A 27,157-nucleotide genomic window follows, 5' to 3' on the forward strand; every position below is an offset into this window, starting at 1 on the left:
ATGAAGGAAAGTGGTATTAAACCTGATATCAAAATTGGAGGTGTTGATCTTTGCTTTATGCAGATGATGTTATACTTCTAAATAAATCCGCTACAAGTCTGCAAGATTCTCTGACTAAATTGAATAACTGTTGTAATAGATATGGTATGAAGGTCAGCAATAAAAAGACAAAGACAATGAAAATAGGCAGAATCATTGAAAAAGTCAACTGTGTTGTGAATGGAGAACCTGTGGAACATGTAAAACATTTCAGCTACTTAGGCACAATTTTTAGTGAAGATGGTAAATTAAATATGGAAATAGACAACAGAATCAACAAAGCTGGTATGGTAGGAAGTCAATTGAATAAATTCATATGGAATAAGAGAGAAATTAGTCGGAAGACTAAATTAGCTGTATACAAGACAGTGTTCAAACCAGTTTTAACTTATAGATCTGAGAGCTGGGTCAGAAGTAAAACACTTGACCAAAGACTAAAGACTGCAGATATGAGAGTCCTGAGAAAGATTAGAGGCATGAACAGATGGCATCAATGGCAATATCATATTAAAAACGAGGATATTAGGAAAGAACTTGACATTGTCAGCATCCAGGAATGCATTAGCAGAGCTAATCTCAGGTGGTATGGTCACTTGAACAGAATGGGCGAGGAAAGATTAGCAAAACAAGTGTTCCCTGCCATGTTGGCAGGAAAGACCCATAGGAATACCAAGATATAGGTGATAATATTGGAGTCTTGACAGGTAACAGACTGATTTGGAGGAAAATTGTAGATAGGAAGTTAGTAATGATGTAAATTTTTGATATGGTACTATCATATCATATCCTGTACACCCCTTGAGGGTATATATATCAGGAATTTAATAATGATGATGATGAACACAAGATTCCATGGTATTGAGAAGTGGGTTTCTATGGCAAGAACCAACAGTTTGAAATATTGATGGGGACTAACAAAATCTTCAAAGGTACTAATAAAAGGCAAATGTACAGGATTCTGAATGGAGTTCATTTCATCTTTTAAGTAGTACAATACCAAACCAAATCAGGTTGATGTTTCATTCTCTTAAGATCTTAGTTACCTTTAAAATTTTGTAAATTTCAAAAGGGAATCAAATACTTGACTATTAAACAATGTATATTTATTATTCTTTCTTTTGTTACTATTTGATATCAAATGAAGCATTTTAAGCTCCTTTCAATCTGCATCTATCTTTTTTTATTTAAATATTTCTAGTCACGAAGTAAGGTAAAAGGCTCTGGTGGCAATTCTGGAGGAAGTAATAAAGAAAATATTGAGAAACCAAGTAAGGGTGATGATAAGACTGTGAAGAATAGAGGTAATTTCTCATATTTGAAATAAAATTAGACATGTTCTGAAAAAAAAAAAATATTTTCTACTATCTTCATGCTGTTTATATCATATTTATCATTATGTCTGCTCAGCTGTTCCAATTATTTAAAAAAAATCTGTCAACTGCACTATTGTTATTTATCATTTTTCATCTTACTAAAGAGGCTTAGTATACACACAAGAGTTCAATTCAATTGGTGCAATGACTTTTAACTCTATTTCTTTTAGAATCTGGAAAATTATTGACTTGAGTACCAAATAAAAAATTATATATTATATTTAATGAAACTAAAACATTATATACATTTCAAATAAAATTAAATAACTACAAAAATAACTGGATCTGAGGCCTTCTAAATAAGTCTACACTTCAGATATCTTCTTATCTAAAAAGAATACAATCATTCATTCTCTCTATAATTAGTTTAAGATATACTTAATCATGTCTACCAAACTAAACACTTTGTTTACACAATAACAAAATATTCATCAGAGTCAATTTTCTTGTTAGGCTCTTTCCTGAAAACATAAAACTACCTCTTCACTTCCATGGGAACTTTTTTTTTTTAAATTCCTTATTTAGCATATGATTTTTCAATCATTCCCCATTTTCACTGGAGTATAAATATTTTAACCTCTCTCAGTTCAGTTTGACACACAAATTACCAATTTTTGTACCAGTGAAAGAAGTATCTTCTATTAATTCATAAACAGCATATCTAAGTAGAGCTCTTCATTTAAACCACTTTACAGTTTAATTGTACTAATTCCATCACTTTTTCCAGTAGAATAACAAATAGATCCAGCTTCCGTAAGAGATGAAACTTTCCATTCAGCATTTCCTCAAATATTGAATTAGAATGTCGCCTCCAATATCTTATTTTATTTGCTAAATACTTGTTGACAGTCTCAACTCTTGCAGTTTAAAGATTCACATTGCTATGATTCCTTTTCAGAATCTTCTATTAATATTCTCTCAACTGTCACATTTCCTTAAAAGCTTCCTAAGAACAAAATTTTCTGGTTGCTGCTCTCAAATTTCCATTCTCTCTCTCTCTCTCTACTTGTTTTCTTCTCGTTACTACAGTGCTGAACACTCTCTCAGCTGTCAATTGCCCATCAATCTCCTCAGTGAGCATGCGCACAATTCTTTATTGTATTTCATAATTGTTAAGCGTCGAGAATGTGTTCACAAAGAACAAAAGCTATCTCAACGCTTAACAATTATGAAATACAATAAAGAAAATTGAAATTATAAAAAATTCAGAGTCTAGTAAATACATCAATTTCAAATGCTTTACATTTCATTTTTACAAATCAATAAAGGGCACATCGCAAGTGCCGATCATGCGTGTTACAAAAGCAAAACTAATAATATACTAACAAACAATTGTAAAAAGATTTATGATTATTTTTACAATGTTATACTGGTAACATTTTATTATATTTATGATTTTATTTCTTTAACTGCATTTGTAAACGTCACCTACACTCCACACTATCGTGTCATGGGTCTTGGGAACTCATGAATGCGGCTGAGTGCATATTAAAAAAACAATATATATAATTTTAATAATATTCATTTAATTCAGTATCACTGTGTGAAACTGAATTAAATTTAAAATTAAGTTGAGTTTATTATATGTTTAAATAAATACAATAAATACTTTATTTTGAGATTCACCCAGACAGATGGATAACAAAACATCCCTTCCATAAAAGCAGGTTATGGTGAATTCTCTGTTTATGCTATGTATGCATTCCTTATACCTTAGTGTAATTGAAAATTGCATAAATAAAACATGAATTCCTCATTCAAATATATGTAAAGTAAGGGGGGGGGTGTTCATCACTGTGGAAAATGTGTAAACAATATTTAACATACAACATTTTGGTCTATTTAATAATATTACACATAAAATTAAGCAATAATAATAAACATTTTCAGTTAATTATTAAGAACAAAAAACAATATAATGCATAAGCTTTTCTTGTAGAAAGGTTATGCAAAGCACATGAGCACTTAGTATGACAACAATTCAGAATGACACAGGCTGAGTGTTACAGATCACATGGGAATATTGTGACAGATGTCATTGATTTTGCTTGCTGTTTCTCTCTGGTTACCAGATTTTTCTTGAATGTTTTTTAGGTATGTAAATTTCAAATACAATAAAAATGGCTAAATATTGAGTCATGTAAACCTGAATCCATATAAATTAAACACGTATAAATGAAAGACTTAATGCATTTTAAATGAAATTAAATGTGCTGGTTTCAGAAATCAACCAGAAGTAAGTGTGTGTGTGTGTTTACATTTGCAACAAATGTTTTTGTATATAATATGAACGATTTTTTATTAAATAAGGATACTTATATTTTTATAAAATGCCATGAATTAGTTATTTCTTTTTGTTACGTTATGTTAATTATTCTAATAGCTTAACTCCTTGAGAAACAGACCCTACCATAATTGAATTGTAGAAGTATATAATTTAAGTTTATGAAAATGCTTATATTTTCACACCTAAAATTTCATTTGTTTCATTCAGAGAGAGTTCTTTGCAGGTCATACAGTGCCTAAATACTTATCAGACACCAACCTGAAAACATTCATCAAACTTGCACTTACATTGCTCTACTGAAATGTTATTCCATTCACTCTACCACACACCATGAGAAACCTACCTTCACATGTTTGCTGACCACACCCTTACTTAACTTCCAGGGAGATGACCTTAGTTTCTTCTCCCACACACACATTCCATTAGCTTCAAAATTTTTCATGTATTTATGCTGTAAAATCTCCTTATCGTCTGCTATGTTTCTATCACATCTCTTTCTTCCTTATGTTTCTCCACTTACAGGCCAGACACACCTGTCAATTTTGTCTTCATATGTAAAATTCAGCAGGCCAGATGTAATCTTGGTTATTCACCTTTGAATCTTTTTGACTTTCCTCATCTTCATGGAATGCAAACAACCATAAATGGACACAGCAGTCCAGATATGGTCTTACTCCAGATTAGCCAGTTATCTGTCAAGGTTCCAATATTATTGGATCTATATTTCTGCCTTCTAAGGTACTTTTTTACTGTATCATTCCACCTACATCTTGGTCTTCCTCTGGGCATTCCTGCCATCCTGGCAAAGAACAGTTGTTTAGCTAATCTTTCCTCTCCAATTTTGTTTAAGTTGCCATACCACCTGAGATTAGCTTTGCTAACGAACAATGTCAAGTTCTTTCTAATATCCTCGTTTTTAATATGATACTGCCATCTGTTCAGTTTCCTAATCTTTCTCAGGACTCTCATATCTGTGATCTCCTGTCTTTAATCAAGTGTTTTATTTCTAACCTTGCTCTCTCAGATCCATAAGTTAAAATCTCTGTCTTATACCATATAAATTTATTCAGTTGACTTCTTACTATACCAGTTTTGCTAATTCTGCTGTCTATTTCCAAAGTTAATTTGCCATCTTCATTAAAAATTGTGCCTAAATAGCTGAATTATTTTACTTGTCCTATAGGTTTTCCATTCAGGATGCAGTTGATGATTTCAAAGTTTCTGCCTATTTTCAATGTCTTTGTCTTTTTTTAATGCTGATTTTCATACCAAATTTATTACAGTAGTTATTCAGATTGATCAGGGAATCCTGCAGACGTCCTGAATTTATTTAGGAGTATAACATTATCTGCATAAAGCAAAGAGCTGAGATTAACATCTCCAATTTTGATATCAGGTTTAATACTACTTACCTTCATAATGTAATACATATAGATGATGAATAAAGTGGAGATAATGTACACCATTGTCGCATATCTGATTTAACATCAAACCATCTTCCTGTACCTCCTTCAATTCTAACTGTGATTTACCACTCAAAAAGAGACTATGTATTGCTTGATATAATGTCCCATTTACACCATATAACCGGAGTGTTTTGAGTAGCTTTTTTCTTGGCACCTTGTCATATACCTTTTCCAGATCTATAAAACTTAAATACAGATCCTTGTCATATTCCCATGATTTCTCAACTATTTGTCGTAAAGTGAAAATCTGATCCTGACTTCCACTATTTGGCCTGAATCCAGATTACAGAAGGGAAGCTTTACCAAGCTTCCCTTCTGTAATCCTTCTCAACTGTTTCTCAAGAATATCGGCATACATTTTATCACTAACACTCATTAGAGAAATTCCTCTGTAATTCTCATGTTCAGTTTTATTCCCTTTTTTTATAGATGGGTACTATCAAGTGCTCGACTCCATTCATCTGGAATTCAACCCACTGATCAGGCCTTCTGAATTATGTAGCCACTGTAAAACTTTTATACCTCCATATTTTAGCATTTCAGGTCAAATATCATCTACTCCTGCTGCCTTTCCACATTTCAGGTGCGATAGCTTTTTCAACTTCAAGTAGAGATATATATTCTGGATGGCATTTCCGTTGAGTGTTTTCTATCACCATGCTGTGACTGCTTTCATTTAGCAATCTTTCAAAGTAATTATTCTATACATCAAGAATATCTTTATCTTCAGTGTTCATGTCCCCTTTATCATGTTTAATTTTTTTTACAGTACTATCCTCCATTTCTGAGCATTTTCAATATCCTCCAGAATATTTTACCACCAAATGGAAGAGTAACTTATTTTCAGATGTTAATATTCTCATTCTCTTTAGCATTGCAGTTATTCAGTGTGATGACTTACCACCTTTGCAATGTGGCCTCTACTTGAACTTACTGTCCACTATCATCCCTAGATTTCTAGCTTCTTCAACAAATGCAGATTTACTGAATGTTGTTGAGACATCTCATTAATATAATACTCGTTTGTAGTGTCTTCAGTTCAAAATGGATTAAATAATAACTAAATAACTGAATGAACAATAACAAATAACACTGTAGTAACCTTGCACCTAGCAACATTAAATTGACAGTCATTAACATTTATAAGATATGTCACTTGACTCAATTTTTCACAATTAGCATAATAATTATTATTAATACCCCAAGACCTCATGGAGTCAGACTCATAATATGATATTCCTCTCACCAATTTCATTGTCATTAATATACAATGGTCCAAACACAGATATCTCTCTGTTACTCCACTGGTCGCCCTCTCTTTTTTTTTTTTTTTTTTTTTTAGCACCTCCATACATTACTCTTATACCCCATTGGTCAACCACTTCTCTAGTCTTGTTGCAAGCCTGTTTTGCATATGCCCATCTCCTTTCATTTGCCAATAACCTCACATGTGGAATTTTATGAGATGCCTTGGCAAGTCCAGCAGTACCATGATATGTCAATTTCCTATATCTAACCCTGCTCTATGAAAAGTGAGCAGATTGCTACAGCAGATCCTACCTTTTCATAAAGAATCAAAATGCCATCTACCCAGATCTAGTTGTGAGACCTAACCATCTTATCCATTACCCTAATGACTACTCCAGAGATAGACTGGTCAACGAATGTTGCATCAGTCATGGTTCCTGTCCTCTGTAATGGAATTACCTTACCCTCCTTCCACTCATTAAATAATCCCATTCATGCTGAATCAAGTTAAGCAAACAGGTTAGGGACATTGCTAATTCTCTTACGTGTTTGTTTAGCAGCCATGCTGATATTCCATCCACTCCTACTGCTGTGCTTGCAGCATCTTTAATACCTCTATCTCATTCACATCTGTCTTTTTCTTCTACTCCACTAAATCATTTGTGTGTCAATGAATACTTGACCAGAGTGATTACTTAATAACTCTGCTATTTTCTATGCATTCATCACTTTCCTGCCATCTGTGTTCACTATGGTTGTCCTTTCATAATCATTATTCTTTTGCTTTCCACATAGTAAAAGAATTCTCTGGATTTCTTTTGGTATGTTTAGTGTATTTCTTTTTATAGTCTTATTTTACCTTCTCCGCCATGGCTGTCACTCTCCTTGGCATTAGTTTCTTCAATATTGATTATTAGAAACATGTATTCACAAGAATAAATAATAATAATAATTTTATCAAAGAGTGACAAATAAGACATTGTCAAAAAATGACTGTAGGAACACCAGTCTTATATCACTCACAATAAACCTGAAAAATCTAGTCTGCCACAGCATAGATTGAACACTGATCACAATGTCCTCTGGAATACTCACCTGTTACATCAGTTTTGCTTTAAATTTGAGCAGTTGTGTAAAGAGTGTTAAAGCTCTTCTATACTACCCAAACTTAAATCAGATGAATGAGCAGTACCCTGCTCATGTCATCTTTGCTATTTTGGACAGACTAGCTGTTCTGCCTTGATTAGAATTGAGGAGCATGAAGACTATATTACATTTTTGGAATCTGACAAGTCTGGCCTTACCTCTCATGCTATTGACACTAGGCACAGAGTTCTTTGGAACCAGGCAAAATTTCTTCTTTCCAGCAAGTTCAATTTCAATTTTCTTTTCCTCGAAACATGTGAAACACTATGAAATTGTCCCAACCTCAACCAGTCAGACTGCATGCCAGTCTCCAAATTTTGGGAAATGATTACTATTAATTGTTCATAAGCTTTTTTAATTAATAATTATTTTAAATTATTTTTTATCTATGCAACTTTCTACAATTATTCCTTTGAACTCTAATAGTGCAATATCATATTCTTCAGCTGCAACCAAGACACAAGCTAATACACACACACACACACACACACACACACACACACACACACACACACACACACACACACATGATTTGTGATTCATGTTTTGAATGTAGTTAATGGTCTCTCTCCCTAACAATATCACTTAACATTGGATGATTAAAATTCTGTATAATTTTGTTACATGTGTAAGCTGTGAAAGTTTTTTTAATAAAAACGCATTCATACTTGCTTTCCTTCTATCATACATAACTACCCACCACAACCATTTATGCTGTCATTTAAAATTTCATTGCCCTTCAATGATTCTCATTCTTCTATATGCTGAGAGTCAGTGAAATGACACATTCTTGGCAAATTCTTACTCTATCACCTTTATCCCACAAAACTCGAATTTACCTACATTTTACACGTTACATTGTACAAAATTGATCAAGTTAAATTTCATAATCTGCAGTGCTTTCATTGTTTACCATTACATGCACTGAATAATTTAACAATTAAATATAATCACTCACAGATGGTTGAAATATAGCTGTGCAGTTTAATTAAAATACACTGAAAGTGAATCAACCAGCACACAAAATAAATATTATTATTAATAATAATAATAAAAAAATAATAACTTCGTTGCTGTAAGTCAAGCATATCTTGCTTCAAATGCTACCAAACCACCTGAACACTAACACTGCTTTAAGGAGAACTGAAACCAATCTCTGTTATAATACTAGTTTTATTGAATCTTTTAAGTAATATGCTTTTAGTATATGTTAAATATTTTTTAATTTATTAAATTGACTTTTTTTGTTGTTGTTGTTGTTTGTCATTTATAGTTTCTCTGAATGTCTTGGATATCTGAGTTTTAATTTATTGGTAAATTAGGACTTCAGTTGCCCTCTTGTTAATCAATTAAACTACCAAGAATAATATTATGTTTTTGGCTGTCAAATGAGCATAGAAGTTTCTTAGTGTTCTTACTTAAAACATTTTTACATTAAATGTATATTTTTTATTGACTCCCACTCGTGAATGGTTATAACCCTGTAGTACCATGAGTGGGCCAAAGTTTTATTGCCATTGTTCTTTTTTTTTTTTTTTTATTATTATTATTTACATAATCTAGAAAATTTTCTCTGGAGACCAAACATGAAACTTCAACCCATAATTAGTGGTCTCACACCTGCTTATTGGCAGCCAGAAGTGGCTCTAGAAGGGTGTGAGATTGTTTTTCATGGATATATATATATATGTACAAACAATTTATTTGTATTCTTTTAAAATTTTATAATTGCTATAATGGTTGATGTTTAATAATGGCTAATTAAAAGAAAAGCATTGTAATATTTTTGATTCTAAAAAAGTGTCCAGCAGAAATTCTACATTAAAAATACCTCACAAGACATTCATTTCCATCTTTCCTTTGTTCGTTTAAAGATTGCAGTTATTCTTAAAGTCAGTAAGTCATTATTTTTCTGAAAAAAACTGGATATTGATTGATTCTGCCAGAGAAGCATGTGGTGAGGTTGTGTGCAAGGATAAAAAAAATCAGAACTCCCTGGTGGACACAGGAAGTTAAAGAGGCAGTGAAGGAAAAGAAGAAAGCATATCAAAAGTTCCTGGCAAATAAGTCAGCTTTTACTCTTACAGAATACAGAGACAAATGTAAGAAAGCTAAACAGTGTGTAAAATTAGCTAAACAAAAGTCATGGGAGGACTTTGGCAAGAATATAGAAAATAAATATCAAGAAGGTGGCAAAATATTCTGGAGGTTGTTGAAGAAGCTTAGGAATGGAGGAAAGAGTGCTGTAAAAGGAGTTAGAGATGATAAAGGTGACATGAAAACAGGAGAAAAAGATATCCTTGAAGTATGGAGTAATTACTTTGAAAAACTGCTAAATGAAACAAGAAGTGATGACAGCGCAGTGATAAAAAAACACTGACCAGCCATGCAGTCAGGAATACATATCCATACTTGAAGTAGAAAAAGCCATCAAAGGCTTGAAATGTGGAAAGGCAGCAGGAGTAGATGATATTCGACCAGAAATGCTGAAGTATGGTGGTATAAAAATCTTACAGTGGCTGCACTGCATAGTTCAGAAAGCCTGGACAGAGGGACGAATTCCCGATGATTGGAGTAGAGCTCTTATAGTACCCATATATAAAAAGGGAAATAAAACTGAATGTGAGAATTACAGAGGTATTTCCCTACTGAGTGTTCCTGGCAAGATCTATGCCAGTATACTTGAGAAACGGTTGAGAAGAATTGTGGAAGAAAAGCTTGGTGAAGAACAAGCTGGATTCAGGCCAAATAGAGGCTGTCAGGATCAGATCTTCACTTTACGACAAATAGTCGAGAAAGCATGGGAATATAACAAAGATCTGTATTTAAGTTTTGTCGATTTGGAAAAGGCATATGACAAGGTGCCAAGAGAGAAGCTATTCAATACGCTGCAGTTATATGGTGTCGATGGGGCATTATATCAAGCAATACTTAGTCTTTATTTGAGTTGTAAGTCAGCAGTTAGAATTGAAGGAAGTACAGGAAGATGGTTTAATGTCAAATCTGGTCTGAGACAAGGATGTACATTATCACCTCTGTTATTCATTATCTATATGGATCACATTATGAAGGAAAGTGGTATTAAACCTGATATCAAAATTGGAGATGTTAATGTCAGCTCTTTGCTTTATGCGGATGATGTTATACTTCTAAATAAATCCGCTACAAGTCTGCAAGATTCTCTGACTAAATTGAATAGCTGTTGTAATAGATATGGTATTAAGGTCAGCAATAAAAAGACAATGAAAATAGGCAGAATCATTAAAAATGTCAACTGTGTTGTGAATGGAGAACCTGTGGAACAAGTAAAACATTTCAGCTACTTAGGCACAATTTTTACTGAAGATGGTAAATTAAATATAGAAATAGACACCAGAATCAGCAAAGCTGGTATGGTGGGAAGTCAATTGAATAAATTCATATGGAATAAGAGAGAAATTAGTCGGAACACTAAATTAGCTGTATACAAGACAGTGTTCAAACCAGTTTTAACTTATGGATCTGAGAGCTGGGTCAGAGTAAAACACTTGACCAAAGACTACAGACCGCAGATATGAGAGTCCTGGGAAAGATTAGAGGCGTGAACAGATGGCATCAATGGCAATATCATATTAAAAATGAGGATATTAGGAAAGAACTTGACATTGTCAGCATCCAGGAATGCATTAGCAGAGCTAATCTCAGGTGGTATGGTCACTTAAATAGAATGGGAGAGGAAATAGCAAAACAAGTGTTCTCTGCCAGGTTGGCAGGAAAACGACCCAGAGGAAGACCAAGATATAGGTGGATTGATACGGTACAAAGTGCCTTAGACGATAGAAATATAAGTTCTGATAATGTTGGAGTCTTGACAAGTAACAGACTGATTTGGAGGAAAATTGTAGATAGGAAGTTAGTAATGATGTAATTTTTTCATGTAGTACTGTCATATCCTGTATACCCCTTGAGGGTACATAGCAGGAATTTGATGATGATGATGAAAAAACTGGACAAAACCTAAAGCTTGCATTAAGGAGCAACTAGATGAGTGAGTGTGAAGGTGTATTGTGTCATAAAAGAAGGAGGGGGGGGAAGATTAAAAGTAAAACATAATGAATGAAGGAATAACGAAATTCAGAAATTATGCATTTGTTTTTAAAATTTTTGGTCTTATTTTTGGAGCTTCCCTAGTTCAGTCGGTTGCAGCATTGTCTTTTGCTTGGAAAAACTAGGTTGAATCCTGTCTCGTGTGAAAACCTTCACATGAGTTTTTCATGTGAAGGTGATTTAGTTGGTCTTGTATGGAGGTTACAGGATTTTCCTTCTAGGAATTTAAGTTATTCTTTATGTAAGAAAAGCAAGCCAAAATAGAGAATACACATAGTTGATACATAACATATTATGTAGATAGGATGAACTGCTCTATCATAGCATTAGTAACTTTTTATAAAGCTAAATTACTTGGGCTGACAGGCTGTTGAACCTAACACATTAGAGAAAGGGGTGGGTCTTCTCCCCATACTCCCATCCCCCCCCATAGTCCTGGTTTACAGTATTATGGTTATGACATATTAACATTAACTTAATAGAATGCATTCCTGATGTGATGTAAATCAGGATCTTCATATGCATTAGAAATGTTAAATTAGGAATAACTATTATCATGTGAAACCTCCAAGGATTCATCACAGGAGGGCACTTGACACTACAATCTATCACACACACAGTGCTATTTATCACCACTAATGGAATTTTTGTCTCTATATTGCAGATTTATAGGCATAGCTATATAGCTTAAGTCATATAAGTATAGCATTCTAGACATGTTCCTAATATTGCCTCTTGATGTTCTCATTTCACATTATTTCACTTATTTTCTTTGAAACTAAGGAATGGTAACTTTTTTTGTGCATCACTTGCATAGCAAAATATTTTGTTAAATTGGTTAATAATTACTAACTATCACTTCCCAGGTTTTCCTGGAAAGTGGTAGTTGATTATTAATCAGATTAACAAACACTAAAATCAGAAAACACACCCAACTCAACATCATCAGAGTTAAAGATTGGTACTATCACCATAAGAATCCTGAATGGCAAAGAAATAGAGCTAGCTGAGGAATTAGATAATTACCAGATCGACATAATAGGGGTGACTGAAACAAAACATACAAAAACTGGTGAGATCTTTCTGAGCAATAAATACAAAATGTTATATTCAGGCAATGACAATCAAGGAAAAGAAGGGGTAGCCATAGTATTCAACACTAAATACAAGGCTAATCTTCTTGAATGGCAGGCAGTTTCAAGTAGAGTGATGTGGGTAAATATCAGAATGGGGAACTGGACAATGATTTATTTATGCCTATGATCCCACAGACGGCTCTACTAAGGTAGAAGTGGAGGAATTTTTTGAGGCTCTAGAGAAAGCTACTGACACAATGAAAAAGGAAAATTTGGTCCTTGTTGGGGATCTAAATAGCAGAGTAGAAAGTGATTGTGAGACATACAAAAATGTTTTGGGAAAATTCGGAGAAAAGAGCAAAGCTAATAATAATGGCAAATACATGTTGGATTTCTGCTCAGGACATGGACTGGTTATTACTAACACCATGTTCCAACATAAAAATGTGCACAAATTCACATGGAGAGAAGAGGCAAGGAATAAGAAAAGTCTCATTGACTATGTTATTGTTGATAGTGATGTTTTCTCCTTGTGTACAGAGAATTTGAAGCGATCACTATTTAGTCTTGAGCAGGATAAAATTGAATTTCATATTGAAAACAATGACATGAAAGAAAGTTTTAAAGCAAATAAAAGTTGAGCAGCTCTCAGATGTGAACTGTAGACTAAAATACACAAAGATTATTGAAGAAAAAAATGAAAGAGTTTGAGAACAAGAACCAAACCTTGGAGATTCAGTTGCAAACCTTGAAGAAAACCCTGATTGATTCAGCCAGAGAGGCATGTGGTGAGGTTGTCTGCAAGGATAGAAAAATCAGAACTCTATGGTGGACACAGGAAGTTAAAGTGGCAGTGAAGGAAAAGAAGAAAGCGTATCAAAGATTCCTGGCAAATAAGTCATCTTGTGCTCTTAAAGAATACAGAGACAAATGTAAGAAAGCTAAACACTATGTGAAACTAGCTAAACAAAAGTCATGGGAGGACTTTGTCAAGAATATAGAAAATAAATATCAAGAAGGTGGTAAGATATTCTGGAGGTTGTTGAAGAAGCTTAGAAATGGAGGAAAGAGTGCTGTAAAAGGAGTTAGAGATGATCAAGGTAACATAAAAATGGAAGAAAAAAATATCTTTGAAGTATGGAGTAATTACTTCGAAAAATTGCTAAATGAAACAAGCAGTGATAGCACAGTGGTAAAAAAACACTCAACAGGCATACGGTTCAGGAATACATATCCATACCTGAAGTAGAAAAAGCCATCAAAGGTTTGAAATGTGGAAAGGCAGCAGGAGTAGATGATATTCAACCAGAAATGCTGAAGTATGGTGGTATAAAAGTCTTACAGTGGCTGCACCGCATAGTTCAGAAGGCCTAGACAGAGGGATGAATTCCTGATGATTGGAGTAGAGCTCTAATAATATTCATATATAAAAAAGGGAAATAAAACTGAATGTGAGAATTACAGAGGTATTTCCCTACTGAGTGTTCCGAGCAAGATTTATGCCAGTATACTTGAGAAACAGTTGAGAAGAATTGTGGAAGAAAAGCTTGGTGAAGAACAAGCTGCATTCAAGCCAAATAGAAGCTGTCAGGATCAGATCTTCACTTTACGACAATTACTTGAGAAAGCATGGGAATATAACAAAGATCTGTATTTAAGTTTTATCGATCTGGAAAAGGTATAAGACAAGGTGCCAAGAGAGAAGCTAATCAATACACTGCAGTTATATGGTGTCAATGGGGCATTATATCAAGCAATACTTAATCTTTATTTGAGTTGCAAGTCAGCAGTTAGAATTGAAGGAAGTACAGAAAGATGGTTTAATGTTAAATCTGGTGTCAGACAAGGAATTAATTTATCCCCTCTGTTATTCATTATCTATATGGATCACATTATGAAGGAAAGTGGTATTAAACATGATATCAGAATTGGAGAATTTAATGTCAGCTCTTTGCTTTATGCAGACGATGTTATACTTCTAATAAATAATCCGCTACAAGTTTGCAAGATTCTCTGACTAAATTGAATAACTGTTGTAATAGATATGGTATTAAGGTCAGCAATAAAAAGACAAAGACAATGAAAATAGGTAGAATTGTTGAAAATGTCAACTGTATTTTGAATGGAGAACCTGTGGAACAAGTAAAACATTTCAGCTACTTAGGCATGATTTTTAGTGAACATAGATCGGTACTATCAGCAAAACAATCCTGAATTGCAAAGAAACGAAGCTAGCTGAGGAATTAGATAAGTATCAGATCGACATGATAGGGGTGACTGGAACAAAAAAGATAAAAAAAAAAATGGTGAGATCTTTCTGAGCAATAAATACAAAATGTTATATTCAGGCAATGACAATCAAGGAAAAGAAGGAGTAGTCATAGTATTCAACACAAAATACGAGGCTAATCTTCTTGAATGGCAGGCAGTCTCAAGTACAGTAATGAGGACAAATATGAAAATGGGGAACTGGACAATGAGACTTATTTGTGCCTATGGTCCGACAGAAGGTTCTACTAAGGTAAAAGTGGAGGAATTTTTTGAGACTTTAGAAAAAGCAACTGATGCAATGAAGAAGGAAAAGTTGGTCCTTGTTGGGGGATCTAAATAGCAGAGTAGAAAATGATTGTGAGACATACAAAAATATTTTAGGAAAATTTGGAGAAAAGAGCAAAGCTAATAATAATGGCAAATACCTGTTGGATTTCTGCTCAGGACATGGACTGGTTATTACTAACATCATGTTTCAACATAAAAATGTGCACAAATTCACATGGAGAGAAGAGGCAAGGAATAAGAAAGGTCTCATTGACTATGTTATTGTTGATAGTGATGTTTTCTCCTTGGTGCAGGACACCAGAGTGTACAGAGGATTTGATCACTATTTAGTCTTGAGCAGGATAAAATTGAATTTCATATTGAAAAGAATAACATGTAAGAAAGTTTTAAAGCGAATAAAAGTTGAGCAGCTCTCAGATGTGAGCTGTAGACTAAAATACACAAAGATTATTGAAGAAAAAATGAAAGAGTTTGAGAACAGGAATCAAACCTTGGAGATTCAGTGGCAAGCCTTGAAAAAAGCCCTGATTGATTCAGTTAGAGAGGCATGTGGTGAAGTTGTCTGCAAGGATAGAAAAATTAGAACTCCATGGTGGACACAGGAAAAGAGGCAGTGAAGGAAAAGAAGAAAGCATATCAAAAGTTCCTGGCAAATAAGTCAGCTTGTGCTCTTAGAGAATACAGAGACATATGCAAGAATGCTAAACACTGTGTAAAACTAGCTAAGCAAAAGTCATGGGAGGACTTTGGCAAGAATATAGAAAATAAATATCAAGAAGGTGGCAAAATATTCTGGAGATTGTTGAAGAAGCTTAGGAATGGAGGAAAGAGTGCTGTAAAAGGAGTTAGAGATGATAAAGGTGACATGAAAACGGGAGAAAAAGATATCCTTGAAGTATGGAGTAATTACTTTGAAAAGCTGCTAAATGAAACAAGCAGTGATAACAGCACATGGTAAAAAACACTGACCAGGCATGTAGTCAAGAATACATATCCATTCTTGAAGTGGAAAAAGCCATCAAGGCATGAAATGAAGAAAGGCAGCAGGAGTAGATGATATTTGATCAAAAATGCTGAAGTATGGTCTTATAAGAGTCTTACAGTGGCTGCACTGCATAGGTCAGAAAGCCTGGACAGAGGGATGAATTCCCGATGATTGGAGTAGAGCTCTCATAGTACCCATATATAAAAAGGGAAATAAAACTGAATGTGAGAATTACAGAGATATTCCTCTACTGAGTGTTCCTGCCAAGATCTATGCAAGTATACTTGAGAAACGGTTGAGAAGAATTGTGGAAGAAAAGCTTGGTGAAGAACAAGCTAGATTCAGGCCAAATAGAGGTTGTCAGGATCAGATCTTCACTTTACGACAAATAGTCGAGAAAGCATGGGAATATAACAAAGATCTGTATTTAAGTTTTGTCGATCTGGAAAAGGCATATGGTGCCAAGAGAGAAGCTATTCAATACGCTGCAGTTATATGGTGTCAATGGGGCATTATATCAAGCAATACTTAGTCTTTATTTGAGTTGTAAGTCAGCAGTTAGAATTGAAGGAAGTACAGGAAGATGGTTTAATGTTAAACCTGGTGTGAGACAAGGATGTACATTATCCCCTCTGTTATTCATTATCTATATGGATTACATTATGAAGGAAAGTGGTATTAAACATGATATCAAAATTGGAGATGTTAATGTCAACTCTTTGCTTTATGTGGATGATGTTATACTTCTAAATAAATCCGTTACAAGTCTGCAAGATTCTCTGACTAAATTGAATAACTGTTGTAATAGATATGGTATGAAGGTCAGCAATAAAAAGACAAAGACAATGAAAATAGGCAGAATCTTTGAAAAAGTCAACTGTGTTGTGAATGGAGAACCTGTGGAACATGTATAACATTTCAGCTACTTAGGCACAATTTTTAGTGAAGATGGTAAATTAAATATGGAAATAGACAACAGAATCAACAAAACTGGTATGGTAGGAAGTCAATTGAATAAATTCATATGGACTAAGAGAGAAATTAGTCGGAACACTAAATTAGCTGTATACAAGACAGTGTTCAAACCTGTTTTAACTTATAGATCTGAGAGCTGGGTTAGAAGTAAAACACTTGACCAAAGACTAGAGACTGCAGATATGAGAGTCCTGAGAAAGATTAGAGGGGTGAACAGATGGCATCAATGGCAATATCATATTAAAAACGAGGATATTAGGAAAGAACTTGACATTGTCAGCATCCAGGAATGCATTAGCAGAGCTAATCTCAAGAGGTATGGTCACTTGAACAGAATGGGCGAGGAAAGATTAGCAAAACAAGTGTTCTCTGCCAGGTAGACATGAAAAAGACCCAGAGGAACACCAAGATATAGGTGGATTGATACAGTACAGAGTGCCTTAGATGATAGAAATATAAGATCTGATAATATTGGAGTCTTGACAAGTAAAAGACTGATTTGGAGGAAAATTGTAGATAGGAAGTTAGTAATGATGTAAATTTTTCATGTAGTACTATCATATCCTGTACACCCCTTGAGGGTACATGTCAGGAATTTGATGATGACAAAAATTAAAATTCCCAACAGATTTTAAATTAATGTCTTAAATGTTATTCATTTTTTTTTTCATTCCCCATCCTATATCAGAAACACACAACACTTCATAAACATAATCAAAGACATTACATTAGAAAAAGATGATTTATTAGTCAGTTTTGACGTCTCTGCCCTCTTTACGAATGTCCCAATCAATGACATAATCCTTCTTTTACAGAACAAGTTCTCTCCAGGTATCACGCAATTCTTTACACATGTATTACATTCTGGTTATTTTGTATGGCAAAACGCTTTCTACCTACAAAAAGAAGGTACAGCCATGGGCTCACCATTATCCCCCCCCCCCCAATTGCTAACTTTTATATGGAACATTTTGAGCAACATGCTTTAGATTCCTCTCCTTTAAAACCCAAAGTCTGGCTTAGATACGTTGACGATGTTTTCACGATCTGGTCCCATGGCTGCTAGACACTTTCCTTAGCCACCTAAAAAAAAAAACAACACAAACGCACACGCTTCACAATTGAAATTGAAAAACAGAACACACTTCGGTTTCTAGATACACTTGTGACACGTCTTCCTTCTGGCAATCTTTCCTTCACTGTTTACCGGAAACTGACACATACTGGGTAATATATACAAATAAACTCCTACCACCACCACCGAACACAAAAACTAGGTGTCATTAATACTCTAAAAAACAGGGCTTTGAAGATCTGCTGCAATGAACATGCACTGAAAGACTAATTTAAAGTTATCAGCAATACTTTTCTAAAAAATGGTTACAGCCAAAACACTATTAACAAAATTCTCTACAAGCCCTCAATAAAAAACAAAGATAAACCAGACTACAATGAAACTATAACCATTCTTTACATTAAAGGAACATCAGATAAAATAAACAGAATACTACAAAAAGTCGACCTCAAAGCCACCTTTAAACCTTCTGCAAAATTAAAAAGCCTACTCAACTCATTCAAAGACCCACTCCCTCCGCTGGCCTACCCTGGAGTATACCGTATTTATTGAACCTGTAACTTACCATATATAGAGGAAACAGGATGCACAATTCCTATCAGACAAAAGGAACATTAACGACACATTAAATATAATAACTATGGTGAAGCTGGCCTTTCTGATCATGCCCTTGAACACCTTACATAGAATTGACTGGAAAAGCACCAGTTTACATCACACCAAAACATGATATGAATGCAAATTTAAGGAAGCCTGTGAGATTATTATCAATCAAACCAATCTGAACAATAATGATGGTCTAAAAATTCCAAACATATGGAAGGCACACATTTGACCCATGTAACCTTCCTCTCTAAGAGTAACTATAAACAGGACTGTAGATAATCCAAGCTCCTAAATAAAAAATAACAATTGTAATGCTAAAAATAGGACATCATTGTTACTGAAAGAAAACTATCTATAAGAAAGAATGTTTGCTCATTTTATCATAAATTGAATTTAGCCTAATGTAGTTTCTAAATAATTAATTAATTTGTATTTTTTTTTTTTTCACTAGAGTTCATGCCAGTAGAATAACCTGTGATCAAATCATTGTTTCTCTAGCTTACTGTATGTAATGTAACTCAGCTTGTCCTGTATATTTGTATATGCTCCAGATGATGATCTTAATATGAAGATCAAAACGTTAGGAAATTAAAAGAGTTATTTATAACACTGTTGTAAAGTCCATAATTTCTAAAATGAATGCTGATCATTGTGCAACACTAAAAGGATTTTAAATGTTATGTTTCACCAAAATTGGTGTTCATCCACTTCCAAGTTGTTTCATACAGGCATGTCAGAGCTAAGGTGCTGTTTGCTTGCAGATATGTCAAAAAGTGGAATTTTAAAAGATAACAAATTTCAGTTGTATTTTTATCATATTGCTGTTTATAAATAATGCTTTCATATTATTGGTTAAAAACAAATAAATGATCATCATGTGTTTCAGAATCAGGGCATCGGCGAATGGATGCGCGGGATTCAAGTAGACTTTCTGCAATCACTGAAGAAGCAAGTATGGGTAAGATGATGTATTTATTATTGTAGAATTAAAATATTTTTCTAGCATAAGTACATCCATTATAAGATGTAAATAATATTTTATTAATAAAGTGACACATATTTTTACATTATTATTATTTTATACTTGGAATCTTGGTTTGTCATACAGACTACAGTAGTCCCCCATTATCTTTAGGGGTTATGTTCCAAAACTTCCAGTGGATACCTGAAACCGCAGATAGTACCGAACCCTATATATGTATACTGTTTTTTTTTCCTATACATACATACCTATGATAAAGTTTAATTTATGAATTGGGCATAGTAAGAGATTAACAATAACTAACAATAAAATAAAACAATTATAACAACGTACTGTAATAAAAGTTATGTGAATGGAATCTTAGTGACTTAGCATACGATTTTTTTTTCTTTCTTTATGAAATGGGAACTTTCACTTTTTTACTTACAGGAAGAATTTGTTGGCTTCTCTTTGGCATATCTGAATTGCCAGCATCACTACTCTTGTGCTCTGGGGCCATTATTAAGTAAAATAAGGGTTACTTGAACACAAGCACTGCAATACTGTGACAGTCAATATGATAACCAAGATGGCTGCTTAAGTGACTTACAGGCAGGTACCATATACAGTATAGCATGGATACACTGGACAAAGGGTTGATTCATGTCCCAGGCAGGATGGCATGACATTTCATCATGTTACTCAGAATGGCATGCAATTTAAAACTTATTATTTCTGGAATTTTCCATTTAATGTTTTCAAACCGGGGTTGACTGCAGATAAGGGGGTAACTACTTTATGCATAATTCTTGGATTGCATAATATCTATCTCAAAGGAACATTAAAGCATCCTTTAACATATAGATTAATGAATTAATAAATGTGAAAAATGGTAAGATATGGGTGTTTATAGAACATTAAATGGACAGAGATCAATATCTTGTTATTTTAGAATGTTATGAGAAAGTTACAAAGAGATATAAAATCTAAACTTGATTCACTTCTCTAACCAAATTTTGATCCTTGCTTTACCGAGCAAACCAAAACACAACAGCTTGAAGTATAGTCTGTCCATAGTTGAGAGAACCATAGCTGGCAGAGTGCCAAGAAGAGTCAATTCACGTTGGGGGGGGGATAAGGGATGTACGAATTTGACACCAACACATGAAATCACGTGCTTTATGTATAAAATTTTTCAACTGTTATACAAGCAAAATAGTTATTACCACTTTAAAAACTACAATGTTCATAAACGAAAAGCTAATTTTCCGAAGTGTAATAATAAACACTCATCCCATGAAATGGATCGATTACCCTATTATTGGAATGGATTTGCTTTCTTCTGCCATGCACAGAAGTGTCGAGGGGGTCTCTAATCTGTGGTCGACTATACCTCAGTGTATAGTATACTGTTCTTTAATATGACTGCAATATCCTGTATTATGGATGAAGAGAGATTAATTGAGCTTTGTATTGAAGACAGATTAAAGACCGATTATCATCCATGGTAGAACTAGGGCCTCATTTCTATCCAATCATGTTCTTAATTCTGCTGAGCACGATGACAACCAATCTACCACACATCCAGTGAACAGAGATAGATCAGAAATCATATATATGAGGGTTTGCTTATCATCCATGGTAGAACTAGGCCTCATCTCTATCTGGTCGTGTTCTTAATTCTGCTGAGCACAATGACAACCAATCCACCACACCTCCAATAAACAGAGATAGATCAGAAATCATATATATGGGTGTGCTGAAAAGTTGTGATAATCACCACAAAGGAATTGAGGTAGAACCATGTAACTTACACATTATTCTACATTTTCCCCACAAAGTGTTATACACTTGAAGAAAAGACTTTTTCTCAGAGGGTTTCAAATGATGCTGCTGCATCATTTACAGTCCTCTGAGAAAAAAAGTCTTTCCCTTGTTTTGCACAAACTAGTCCTCAGCTGCAGATATGACTTCATCTGTGGTAAATTTTGTTCCTTTCAAGTGTTTCTTTAAATTTGGGAATAGGAAATAGTCAGGTGGGGCCAAGTTTGGCAAATAGGGTGGGTGAGGCAGACATTAAAAGCCCAAGAAGTCATGTATTGTCTGTTGGGTTTCATGAGCAGTGTGAGCTGATGTGTTGTCTTGCAAAAGCAACATGCCTCTGCTCAGTTTCCCCACAGCATTTTTCCTTCAGTGCTTCCTTAAGTTCCTTCAGAGCTTTTGAATAAATTGCTGCTGTAACAGTTTCACCTATTCTGAGGTACTTAGTAAGGATTACACCATCCATATCTCAAAAGACAATGGCAAGAACCTTTTGGGTTCAGAACTTCTTTGGCCATGGAGAACCTTTGTGTCTCCACTCCATTGATTGTTGTTTGGCCTCTGTGTCTTAGTGATGAAGCCATGTTTCATGAACAGTCACAATACGAGCCAAAAGATTTGCAACATATTTCTCAAATTGACCCAAAATCCCTTGAGATGACAGCATATGTCCTCTCTTTTAGTTTGCATTCAAACATTTGGGGATCCACTTCACTGAGAGCTTCTGCATATCCAGATGTTGGTGGATAATGATCCCAACTCATTCCCTGGATATCCCAAAGTCTTTGCAATGTTTTTGGCTGGTATTTATCTATCATCAAGAATCATGGCATACACTGCATCGATGTTTTCAGATATGATCACTGTGGAAGGTCTCCCTTATCTAGGAGCATCTGTTTTCAGGATGCCCAGTTTTAAACTTGGCCACTCATCTAGCAACTGTTGGATATGCTGGGGCACAGTCCCAAAAAGTCTCAATGTTTGGTGAATCTCAGTTGCAGACTTTCTTGCAGCACAGAAAACTTAATGACAGCCCTCACCTCTGTGTCTTTGAATTTCTTCAAAACCTCTGACGTCTTCTTATATATCCTAACAAGAAAAAGAACAAATTATTACAATTTAATGAAACATAGGGGTTATAGGGTTTTAAGATATGTTGTTTCTTCTGGTTATATCAGTTGCTTTAATATCATTTTTGTTCTAAGTCTTTATTAGAACTTTTCAACCCCCCTCCCATAGATGCTATGATGAGAAGCATTTTGGAATGCTTCTCCTGTCCACCTTAATGTCAATCTCAGCTACAGCCTTTCTGATTTTTGTTACTCTGACATTCAACTATGGTGTATGCAAGACCACCACCTTGTTCACATGCTCAACAATGCATTTCCAGAATTACTTCAAATGACAACAATCCCTTTTTAATTTAATATAACAACAGTTGTATTCAAGTAATGTTGCAGTGTATTTCTCAGATTTTTTTTTCTTTCTTCACCTAATGAGGTCTTCTATCAAGACAAACTCATCATGCCATTTTAGAAATAAATCATTGTATTCTATTTTTGGTTTTTCTCGGCTTTATAGTCATTTCCCCCCCCCTTAAATGTCTGATAGTTCAGAAAGTCTGTTTCATTAAATATATTCATGTAAACTTTGTTGGTGCATTATTAAGTATATAACAGTTTTTAAGGCAATAAACTGGAATAAGATGTAAATCAAAATCACAGCTTTTCATCCTAATTACGTAGGACTTCTTGAGGAATAAAAAGAAAATTAGTAGACATTAAATGATTGACAAGGTGACTATTGAATTCAAAATATGTTACAAATGCAGACATGACAACCATTATTATAGTTATACAGGTATCCAATTAATTTTAAAATTCATATGTAAGAACATAATGACAGTACTAGTTTCTAACTTAAAAACTTCTTAGTTTCAATTATAAGGCGCTGTCATTATATGTTGCAACTCTTTCAAGATAAATTGAAAGTGGTTTAACAGAAAATGATGAGAGATACTAGGAATTTGGAAAAAGTCTATTTATGGTATTTCATGATTTGGACTTTTCTAATGGGGAAAAGAATAGGAAAGTTTGGAAACGTTAGGCATAGGAAAAGAACAATATAGTTATGATTAAGAATATGTATGTTATATAAAAGTTATTTTAAGACTAAAGTCCCACTTGTAAACCACTTCACATTTGGTAATTTAAAGTTGTTTGTACTTAATAATGGATTGTGACAGTGCCTTATCTCCATTGCTGATCATTGTAGTGATGAAGCATCCTCCTCTTTCTTCAAGTGTCATTCCCTAGAAGAGGGTTGGCAACCATGTCACAGAACTCTTTTCTTCTTTTGCTGCTTTGGAACATTTATGGTAATTCAAGCAGTCTAGTCCTTAATGTGTTCACACCACATTCTCCTGGGTCTACCTCTCAATCTTTTTCCATCCAATTTCCCTTCTAATATTAATTTCTGAATACCTTCTTGTCTAGTTAGATGTCCAAAATATTTAAGTTTTCATTCTTTAATGATTTTCATTAATGTTCTTTTCATTTTCTCTGTCCATGATATTTTCAACATTCTTCTGATGGTCCACATTTCAAAAGCTTCTAATTTTTTTCTCTGCTTCTTTATTTAGAGTCCAAGTTTCACTATTGTAGAGAAGGCATGACTAGATATAGCACTTTATTAATCTTTTTCTTGTGTCTATGTTAGTGTCTCTGGATGTTAGAAGTTTCCATATCAATAAAGGCTTTTCTTGCTATCTCTATTCTTTTTATTTCTTTAAGGGAATTTCCTCTGTCTGTAAACGTTTGTCCCAAATATATAAAATATTGAACCTGTTCAAATTTTTTGGTTAACAGTTTAGTTTCTTATTTATTGGTTCTTTTGATATAAACATGCACTTTGTTTTCTTCAGGTTAATAATTAATCCCATGTCTAAGCTTCTGTTGTAAATTTATTGATCTTCAGATTCAGCAATAAGGATCATGTCATCTGCATACCTGAAGTTGTTGAAGTTCTTACCTCTGACTTTTGCACCTTTCAATTCTGCAATATCTTTAAAAACTTGTTCACTATATATATTATACAGTAAGGATGATAAGACACATCCTTGTCTTACTCCTTTTTTGATTTCAAAGCTGAATATCCTAGATACAATTAATGATCAGAAATTGAACAAACAGAAGCATGTGATTGAACTTCTTGATTAATATCAAGAAGAGTGAGAGCTTGGTTTTAAACCTTGGAGAAAATGCACACATTAATACTGTTACACTCAATACAACCAGGTGTTGAAGTATAGTGAAAACTTCAAATAATTGGGAAGTGTGTTTTGCAGTGATCAAAGTTTAGATCAAGAGATATGTTGGAGGATTTCACTGGCCTAGTGTTTTTTTATCAGTGGAAAGTAGTTTACTTTGGAGTGAGGTTTCACTTAAGTGTAAGCTGTTAATTAACAGATGTTACTTTTTTTTTTTGTCCATTTTGTCTTATATGGAAGACACATGTAGGCTAACAAAAAGAGACATAAGTATAGTCTACCCACAGTTGAGAGAACTTTAGCTGGCACAAAGAAGAGTCAATTCATGTTGAAGGGAAGAAAGGAATAAGGTGATGTACATATTCATCACCAACGGGCAAAATCACATGCTTTATATGTAAACTTTTCCAACTGTTATACAAGCAGAATAGTTACCACTTTAAAAACTAGAATGCTTATAAAAGAAAAGCTCATTTTCCAATGTGTAATAATAAACAGAGGCATAGGGCTTACCACCTTATCCTCGATACGGTAGCGGTTAAATGAATAGAAATTCAAGACATCGCAAGGTAAAGAGGAGGGAATAATAAGACGTAATAATAAACAAACTCACAAGGCAAATTGATTACCCTATTATTGGAATGGATTCTCCTTCTGCCATGTGCAGAAGTGTCGATAAAAAAAAAAAATGGTATGAAGATGTGAATGAAAAGACAGACTATCTGTGAAAATAGCAGGGGGCATTTATTCAGGGTGTGCAGTGCACACCCATGGAATAGCAGCATCACTGATATTATATTTTTACATTTATTCCTATTAAAGACATCCCTAATTGTTTCCTGGCTTCGCTTGATTCCTAAAAATAAACACAATATACTAATACTACATAAAGAGGACACTTCTATACATAAACATTGCATCATGTTTGCATTACTAGCTCTGATGTGCAGTCACAAATATGGATACCTTTTGAGTCCTTTGAACAGACATACAGATGGTGCAGCGGGTCAAATTCTTTGCATCACGGTGGTTTTAAACCACCCAGAAGGTGAGGCAGGGTGTGCGCTGAGACAATAGCACCCAGAAATCATTGGTTGTGATTAGTTATTGTGTCAACCAATCCAATTGAATATTGTAATTTGTCATGAGTGTCCCCCCCCCCCCCCAATTTCATCTGTTTTGGGTGCGTGAAGTGTGAGCTGATGTGTTTAGGACACTGATATAGACAATTTTTAAATAAATAATTTATCTTTTTTGCCCATATTTACAATGGGAAACAGTGTTAACGATCAACTGAATGCCCCATTTTCTGCCTGAACTTTTACAGAGATTGTATGATTGTAGTTGAAGGAGATAAACCTTGTCCTCCTATTCCAAATTTGCTATTATATTTACATCTTTGAGAATTTCAAATATACCAATCAAATTTAGGATTCTCCTTCTTATTATTTTCTAATATTATTATTTTCTAATATATCTTAAAACAAACACACTGTCCCCAACTCCATGCAGATTTGATTATAATTAATTAAAAATTGAAGTCTTCAAAGTTATCCTACAATTAATTGCATTGGACCAATTAAGATGAGTGCTATGATGCACTCTTAAAACTTTCATACATCAATAAAAATGAGATCATATGGTCAAATTGATGTGAATTTTGTAGTGCTGGTTGCATAATCCACATGACAGCACATTCAGCATGCAACATCACTGGAAAATAGGTAGAAACATTTAAAATATCAACTGTATCCTGAATGGTGAACATATAGAACAAATAAAACATTTGGCTATTTATGTGTAATTTTTAGTGAAGGTGACAAATTAAATATGGAAATAGACAACAGAATTAGTAAACCTGATATGGTGGGAAGTCAGCTGAATAAATTGATATGGAATAAGAAAGAAATTAGTCAAAACATTCAACTAGCTGTATACAAGAGAGTGTTGAAACCAATATTAACTTATAGATCTGAGAGCTGGGTTAGAAATAAAACACTTGATCAAAGACCGGAGACCACAGATATGAAAGTTCTGAGAAAGATTAGGGGAGTGAACAGATAGCATCAATGTCAGTATCATATTAAAAACAAGAATATTAGGAAATAACTTGACATTGTTAGCATTCAGGAATGTGTTAGCAGAACTAATCTCAGGTGGTATGGTTATTTAAACAGATGTGAGAG

The 27,157-nt window shown here is 34.0% G+C and overlaps 1 protein-coding gene across 1 annotated transcript in view; it reads left to right on the top strand.

The window, feature by feature from the left end:
- Window positions 1–27,157, top strand: part of BCL7-like (chromatin remodeling complex subunit BCL7B-like protein) — a 124,385-nt gene that overhangs the window by 68,329 nt on the left and 28,899 nt on the right. The window contains exons 4-5 of the mRNA XM_090406328.1: window positions 1,238–1,340; window positions 19,808–19,879. Of these exons, the coding sequence (XP_090262454.1) occupies window positions 1,238–1,340; window positions 19,808–19,879 (175 nt within the window). The remainder of the gene's footprint in view (window positions 1–1,237; window positions 1,341–19,807; window positions 19,880–27,157) is intronic.

The sequence above is a fragment of the Typopeltis vanoorti genome, chromosome 16 (assembly GCF_054136105.1).
Source record: "Typopeltis vanoorti isolate ZY-2024b chromosome 16, IOZ_Tvanoo_1.0, whole genome shotgun sequence".
Lineage (NCBI taxonomy): Eukaryota > Metazoa > Arthropoda > Arachnida > Uropygi > Thelyphonidae > Typopeltis > Typopeltis vanoorti.